Genomic DNA, 8444 nt, shown 5'->3' on the forward strand with positions numbered 1-8444 from the left:
TGATACCTGGACTCCAGCTTCAGTCCACTGTCTTTGAAGCTCCCCCAAATTCTGGAAGCGACTCTTCTTCACAATGCTGTTAAGGCTGCGGTCATCTCTCTTGGTTGTGCAGCGTTTCCTGCCACATTTCCCCCTTCCAACAGACTTTTTGTGGATGTGCTTTGAAACTGCACTCTGTGAACAGCTTGCTCTTTGAGAAATTTCTTTTTGTGTCTTACCCTCCTGATGGAGGGTGTCAATGACGGTCCTCTGGACAGCAGTCAGATCAGCAGTCTTCCCCATACTTGTGATTTAGTTTACTGAACCAAGCTGAGTGTTTTTCAAGGCTCAGGAAACCCTTGCAGGTGTTTCGAGTTAATTAGACGATTCAAGTGATTCGTTGAACACCCTACTAGTATACTTTTTCATGATATTCTAATATTTAGAGATAGGATATTTGAGTTTTCTTAAGCTGTATGCCATAATCAGCAATATTAAAATAATAAAAGGCTTGCAATATTTCAGTTGATTTGTAATGAATCCAGAATGTATGACATTTTTGTTTTTTTAATTGCATTACAGAAAATAAAGAACTTTATCACAATATTCTAATTTTCTGAGACAGTCCTGTATATATAGGATCTATTTGTGGAAAGGTCTTACTTTACTCATACATTACATGGGTTGAACATGAGCAGAAAGTGCCAAGTTGATCATTATCAAGAGCCAATCAGAAATCATTATTATTCAGATATCATAATCTCATATAATACTGTATATTCAAACTGACTCTGAGAAGAAGATGGGAGCAAAGGCAACATTCAGAAAAGATGATTAATATACACTAAGCTCTTTGTGAGAAAATAAATGATATACTAACTTCCAGCCACACAAATATGTAAAGATGTGAAACTAAACAACATGTGAGACTGATGGTTGTCTGCTGGCCTCCTCAGGACGGTGCAGTGTTTACGTTTGGCTCTGGTGAACATGGACAGCTCGGACACAACTCATTAAGAGATGAACTACGACCTCGGCTTGTTGCAGAGCTCTGGGGGGCAAAGGTCACCAAGATAGCCTGTGGAAGGTACAACACGCAATATTTCGATTCTGAACTCAGCACCAATGCAGTTCAAACAATGTTTTATTATTTGACATCATCTAATTGTGACGGTTGAAACCAATTATAGAGAATCTAACCTTGCATACAGTAGCTCCATGAGAGTATGATCAGCTATTCATCTTTTTATTTTTCAAGGTATTCAGTATACATTATTTTTGTCTGCTGCTTTTGAAAGCGTTGGCCTACAAAAGAAAGTCACTGTTACAGCACTCTTGAGATTTGAACTGGGGCTTGGAGGCTGTAAATCTCAAGAAAAAGCCTTTGTTGTTGACATTATAATCAGTTTGTGCTATATTATTGTTTTCTCAATCAGACATCACACATTGGTGTTGACGGACTCCAAGAGGGTCTACTCCTTTGGGTGTGGAGAGCAGGGGCAGCTGGGACACGGAGAGGAGAGTCCTCCGTCTGTGCCGCTACCTGTTCAACTGCCACAGGGTATCTACATTTCAGTTATAAGTTATTAATTCCAGTTAGGAAAGTCATACATATTTATAAAACATTTTGTCCAATATACCATAAAAAAAAGTATTACTATTGTAACAGACAAAAACATAGGATTATCTATAATTAAGAAGACAATTTAAATGTAAGATAGGATTGTATAGCTTCTTGTTTACCAGCTTTGTAACTGTTTAAACTTTTGGAGGATTTCCTGTGTCCAATTATGTATTTTTAATTGTATTATGTTGATTTTAATTATTTTGTATTATTATTTACTAATAATATTTTAATATTTCTGTTTTTCTTTTATTGTAACTTTTTATTGTAAGTTATTTTAAAGAGGGTTTACATTTTGTGTAATGTCTATTGTTTGAAAATATTTAAAATATATTTACATTTTATATTATTATTATATATTTTTTGTGAGGTCCTATGCCTTTTCCTTAATAATTTCTCTTAAAATGTTGCTGCTACAATGAATTGTGGGACATTACTGTATCTCCTTTCCATTGGTAAAAGATTCTCCTTATTTCTTCATCACTTACTGTACAGAATTCCCTCAGCTCTTATCATGGCTGCCATTTCACTCAGGAACCTTCCTTTATTCCTCTTCTCTATTCCTTGCTTTTATTGACATGGTTAGTCCATACATGTGCTTTGCTCAAGATACAAACGCATTTTCTTTACAGGCAGTATAAGTCAAACAAAACAGGCCTCAAATCCTACCGCAGCCTACAAGAGTGACAGTAGTTAAAGGGAAAATAGCATGTTAAATTGACTGAATTGAATGCCTACTACAATACATTACACATGGCATGGTTTCATGTCAACGTATTTCGAAGAAAGATAACATTTATTATATTATTATTCCAGATATCACTGATGGTCCTAAAATAAGAAACATCTTCGCGGGAGGAAACTGTTCGTTTGCAACTTCTGTTCAGGTACCAACACAAAGACACTGCAGATCATAATGGTTGGAGGTTTAATAATACTTTAACAACAATGAATGATACATGATAAGACATTTTCCTGAGCTAAACATAAAGTATTTTGTATTTCGTTAACAGGAAGCTCAAGAGGAGTCAAACACTGACAGCAATTTAAAACAGGACTCTATTGATGACCTGATTGACAAATGGCTCTCTAAAGGCAATTCAAGATCATGGAAAAGGAGACAACAGTAAGTAGCAGTTATCGTGTATATTAATGGTTTATATCATGTTAGGTTGTAATTACATAACGTTACACTTGAGTATTGCGATATTATATTTTGTGATGCTGTGTTCTCAAAGACATTGGGTTTTTATTGATAGCTAACATGCATAGATTTGTTGCAGACATTTATTACGTTTATTTTGCATTATAAATGCAAATGCAATTCCTTCTGTACTGAATGATCCATGACATGCTCATTTTCAGGTCTCTAATTAGTATTCTGTGTCTCTACTGGGACATGTCTCCATGCTTTAATGTTCAAAAAGCTCTTTATTTTTCTCTTACTGCCTGTGCTGCAGCACCTCTTTTCACCCTCTGTCTGAAACCAGAGCCCAGTCTGCTCTGATTGGTTAATTGTGATTGGTTAACCACTTAAAGATGTCCCGTGATAGTCTATTACGTACAATGTGTTAGAGTGCTAGCCAATAGAAACATAAGTGTTACATAGGGACGTAATTATGTTACAGAAAAAAACAAACGAATCCAATGGAGGTGTTTTAGGTTGGGGGGGGGGAGTGTGTGGGAGAGAAACTCCCTCTGGAAGGAACTTGGCATTTTAGCCTTTGGAGACAATTTACATGCACAAAAACCGATATAACACACTACAGGAAAGGGAAAACCCCCCAAAGCATAATGGGGCCCCTTAACCTAAACATTTTTTAAATTGATATTGAATAATAACCCCTCTTTATCCCAATTAATATGGAATTACTAGATTATTGCCAATACACAGCTATAGTTTTATATTGGCTGCAAGCACTCAATGTGTTGACTAACCACATTGAAACCTTCCAGGAATGTCCGAAGGACGTTTTCCTCTGCATCACGTGTGAATCAAATCTTCGTGGACCAAAGGTAAACATCATCTGGGCATCATATATTATTCCTTCCAATATGGTGAATTACATAAAATGTATTCACTGTTTATCTCCATAGCCAAGATAAACATTTCCGGACTTCTCCTAAGTACCACGGGTTGAACTTCCCGCTTGTGCAACGTGCTTTCGAGAAACTGGCAAAGAGGGATGGTCTTTTGGAAAAGGTATGAATTGAAATGTGTTGAGCATTAATAAACATGGAAGAGTGGGAAGTTTAGTTTCAAAACCTTTTCGTAATGCTCTACTCAGTTATCGCGTTGCTCTTCCTCAACAGGTTGAGGAAGCTGCCTTGCACTTGCTTCCTTCCCTTGATGAGGAGCCAGTGGGATGGGAGGGGCTGAGGATCTTCCTGATTCTCAATGAGCTCCTGCATGTGATCCAGAAATACAAACTGCAGTCGAGCACAAAGCTCTCCGACGCGGTGGCTACTGCCACACAAAGTCTTTCTGCTGAAAGCCGTCGGGTCATAGGTACAGTCAGAAATATGAATTTGAATGTTTTACAAGCTCAATTTAAATGTATCAAATAATCATGTAATGGAGTGCTCATCAGACGTACAGCAAGGAATAAGTGGTGAAAACGGAAGGGAAAAGTTGTTGCAATTTTTATGATAATCAAATGGGAGTTACAGTAATACTAAGCAGTGCATGCTATTGTGTAACTTTCGGGCCGTGCAAGTGCCTTGTTTTAGGCGCGCTCATTACCAATGTTTTCATGTAGATGCTCTGAAGTTTTTATTTTAGTGCCGAACTTTCATAATCCTGACTTTAAGATCTGTCCAGTGTGTATTATTATTATTATTATTATTATTATTATTATTGTTTTATTCATTTTGTGAGCAATATTGTAGTATAACTCGTGTAAGAAAATCAGCTGGAACATTTAGCTGTAACCCTTAAAAAGTCAGCATAAGAGCTGACACCAAATGCCCACAGCATGTGTACAGCCCCTAAAAACACTTTTTTGTTTTTCATTAAAATAAGATGCTTTACGTTAATTGCAATAAGTTGGGTCCTTGTATAGAGTCTAACTTGCTCGCTAACATTAATGCAAATCTCCTTGTTGTCTTCCTCAGGGGACTGGTGGTCCTCACTGCCATCCTCCACCATGAGTAAACATGTTAAGGTGTGGAAGCAGGCCCTCTCATTGATCCTGTCCAACCAGCCTGTTCCTCGAAACTCAGGAGTCAGAAACCTGCTCCTAGTCCTCCAGCTGATATACAACGTGAGTATCAACTGTCTTATTTTTGCTGTGAAATATTGATAACTATAGTTTCCTCTTTAATGAACTGGATCTTATTATACTTGTTTTAAAGGCCAACAGCAGAATCGCAGGACGTAAGAGACTCCCAGAAAAAACGTTCTGTGTGGGGTTTTGCGAAAACTTTCTTCAAGAAGATGTTCAGCTTTGGCGGTCAATGTCAAAAATCAAGGTAAACAAATATTAACCAATCAGTAATCACACAAATATCTGTGATCATCAAGTAAATTACTCACATGACTCTTTTTTTTCAGGATACGGATTATCAGCCACTTATCATCTGCAACTTCCCATTTGTGATGGATCTGAAATCAAAGAAAAGTGCTTTTGACATTGATGTTAAGGTAACTTGAGTCTGGAACTTTGCTTCTTTGGAACTAATTCATAGAAACAATTTCATTTTGGTTTTCAACTGATATCAGTATTTGTAACTGGGGAGTTAGCGCCACAAGGACTCCCTCGACAGAAGCCAAAGCTTTGTGGTAAACACACGTTTCTGATGCTTACACATTTTTGACAAATAAAAGCTTTGGACATTCACTAATGGGGTATTTAAAGACATATTTAATGTCGTAGAACAAAACATGAAAATGAAAACCTCTTCAGCGTGAGTAAACCACATATATTTCAGGGTTGACTTTGAGAAGAGGGAACAAGAAGTAGGAAAATGCTAAACAGTTACTGGGTTTTGAGACTTGCTCCTACACCACTCTTTGTGGAAACATTTTAAAGCTGATTACCTATATCAATCACATTATAAAGCTGCACTTATAACATTTTTGAATAAACAAATAATCAAATAACAATGTGCAATGAGAAAGGGGGTCATTTTCAATGGCAACCTCATCGATCACCTGAATCATCAGATACCCTCAGCTTTTAGAGCCTTTTAGCTTATTGTTTTGGTTTCACGGTCCATAACTTTACTAATCATTAGCCGCGTTCACACCGCAGTACTTTTCCAACTTTAGTTCCGATATAGTTCCGAAATGTCGCGTTCACACCAAAAACTTGAAGCCAGAGTAAATCCAGACGACAGTAGATCAGAAATGCCTCTATTAGAAAAAGTAGAAAGTATAAATAGTTTTAATAGTTTTTAGTAGAAATCTCCCTTACAATAAAGGCAGTATGCCCGTGTGTCATCTCCAATAAATGGCTTCAACCATCCTTTAAACTCAGGGTTTGATTCCCACTCCTTTCTGTACTTGTGTGATTACAGTTTAGACTGTGACATGATGACCTATGTGAATGTTTAGCTTGTCACAGAGAGGCACACACACAGTGGACGAGGTGATTAAGTGACTGAGGCTGTGTGAGGCAATGCAAAGCAAAGGCAGTTATTTATTATAGTGTGACAGTGAAGAAACATTTACATTTAAATCCCCGCTCAACACCAGGACGGCTTGGCGCATGCGCAATTCATTTACAGTCTCGACGCGGGAGGGTGTGGCTGTCTCCTCTCTGCTGACTGCAGCTGAGCTGCTGCGGGAGGCAACTAGCGCCTGTGAGTACTATGGGAGGGCAGAGCAGGAGCAGAGGGGCTCACGGCAGCACCCGCGGCTCGTTAACTGCTGAACAATACGTGAGTCTCCAAACAACAGAAAAGTCCCTAATAACACCATTACAAGTCGTTAGATTAGTCGTTAGTCGCTTTTGACAAAAATAAGTAGCCGGAGGGTTTGGAAAGCCGCCGAAATTAACGACAAAGTCGCCAAGTTGGCAACACTGTCCTCAACTCCGGGGTCTTCCGGCCGGGGACTTCGGGTGGCAGTATACACAGTGAAGTTGTTTGCGGCCTGCCAGTAAATCCAAAGCAGAAGAAGAAGAAGTGACGTCAGCGGCTTCATTGACCTAATCCTCCCCCAGGGACTTATTCCGGTGTGAACGCGATCTGTACTTAGTTCATGAGAACTAAAGAGTTCTCATGAACTAAGTTCTCATGAACCTTTGTGGGAAAAGTACTGCGGTATTGTACTTTCCTTACTCTTATGAACCTTTATCAAGCATCAATCAGAAGCTCATATTGATTATAATGCTACACGCTCTGTGTATGCTGTTGTGTAAATTGGCTACTGTTTGCCAAGTTTTCAATAACAACTCTTTAAGTTGATAATATGTCCATGCTGTTTTTTACAGCTTGTTACGCTGCCCCCAAGTGGTCATAAAATAAATGCAGTTTTAAATAATGCCGTAAAATGCATGACATGACCATGGACATGACGCATACAAAGTATACATAAAAAATGACGTTCAATTATTTTTTAGAATGAACAACAGACGGCTTGGCATTATGGATTGCCTCAGACAAATCCCTATTTTGAACTGAAGCTGAAGCGAAAGTCACTTTTGGAAGACACCTTCGGACAACTGGCTGCTGCACGTCCCAGTGATTTGAAGAAGACACTTATGGTAAATATTTAGGCTAGTTGAGACCTGTTGGTTTAAGCTTATTACTGCATGTTTCTTTTATTTTTGAGTTTTATTTTCATGGTTTATTGCACTCATTGTAAGTCGCTTTAGATAAAAATGGCAGCGAAATAAAATTAAATGCTATGTGATGTAACCTCACAGGAAAGATCTTAATATGTGTCTCTCAGGTCTATTTCGATGGGGACCCAAAGATCACACTTGTGTCCAACAGAGACCTTTTTCACCACTCATTTCGTAGTATGGTGTCAAACAAATTCGAGATGTTCATGTTCAACACCCCGGAAACACTGGCGTGGTTCCGCTCCACGGTAAGACTCTTAAATCCTCACTCAGATAGATTCAAGGTTCCATTTATGTAATGGATTTCCTGCTAAAAATGATAAGCAACAATAAAATATGCAACATAAATTAAATCAATCACCCTGGATTTTTTTTCATTGTTTTTATCTCTTATCCACTCAGGCAACAGATGAGGACAAGACAAACTGCTTGCTGTTTGGGGTTCTGTGTGGATTGGCCTTGTACAACCATTGTATCATTCACTTACAATTCCCACTGGCTCTGTTCAAGAAGCTGCTGGGTGTAGAGCCCACACTGGAGGATATGATGGAATTCAGCCCGAGTGTTGGAAAGTCAGTATTCATCCACATTTTATCATTACACAAATGTGGTGTTTTAGAGCAACATCATGCAACAATACATCTGTATTTTGCGATTAACCGACCCTACGGTTGGTAACTTATACACAAGTGTTGTGAATATGGACTGTCCACAGGGCAATTATTGTGATAAATGTATTAAAATCAAGAACTAGCTGGGGGGTATACTACGAAGCAGGATTTTCGCTTAGCCAGCTAACTTCAGGGAAAACTTGGGGTTTCCGGTCCTACGAAGCTGGTTCTCTTTTTAGCAGGCTAGATCTCCATGGTAACTTATGCTGTGCGGCTAACCTGCCCCGGAGCAGGGGGGTATACTACGAAGCAGGATTTTCGTTTAGCAAGATAACTTCTGGGATTTCCGGTACTACGAAGCTGGTTCACTTTTTAGCGGGCTAGATCTCCATGGTGACTTATCCTGGAACCTAGTCTGAGCTCCGAGCAGGATAGGTTCCA

General features: G+C 38.7%; 1 protein-coding gene across 2 annotated transcripts in view; it reads left to right on the top strand.

Annotated features, from left to right (window-relative positions):
• The window catches only part of herc56.1 (HECT and RLD domain containing E3 ubiquitin protein ligase 56.1), a 29047-nt gene that overhangs the window by 16398 nt on the left and 4205 nt on the right, over positions 1 to 8444 (top strand). For both annotated transcript variants that reach the window (XM_010766375.1, XM_010766376.1), the window contains exons 6-18: positions 936 to 1066; positions 1416 to 1540; positions 2420 to 2490; positions 2617 to 2729; positions 3560 to 3619; positions 3701 to 3806; positions 3917 to 4112; positions 4718 to 4866; positions 4958 to 5074; positions 5157 to 5246; positions 7168 to 7311; positions 7500 to 7640; positions 7795 to 7964. In XM_010766375.1, coding sequence (XP_010764677.1) covers positions 936 to 1066; positions 1416 to 1540; positions 2420 to 2490; positions 2617 to 2729; positions 3560 to 3619; positions 3701 to 3806; positions 3917 to 4112; positions 4718 to 4866; positions 4958 to 5074; positions 5157 to 5246; positions 7168 to 7311; positions 7500 to 7640; positions 7795 to 7964 — 1613 coding nt within the window. The remainder of the gene's footprint in view (positions 1 to 935; positions 1067 to 1415; positions 1541 to 2419; positions 2491 to 2616; positions 2730 to 3559; positions 3620 to 3700; positions 3807 to 3916; positions 4113 to 4717; positions 4867 to 4957; positions 5075 to 5156; positions 5247 to 7167; positions 7312 to 7499; positions 7641 to 7794; positions 7965 to 8444) is intronic.

Source organism: Notothenia coriiceps, unplaced genomic scaffold (genome assembly GCF_000735185.1).
Source record: "Notothenia coriiceps isolate Sejong01 unplaced genomic scaffold, NC01 NC01_scaffold00003311, whole genome shotgun sequence".
Taxonomy (NCBI): domain Eukaryota; kingdom Metazoa; phylum Chordata; class Actinopteri; order Perciformes; family Nototheniidae; genus Notothenia; species Notothenia coriiceps.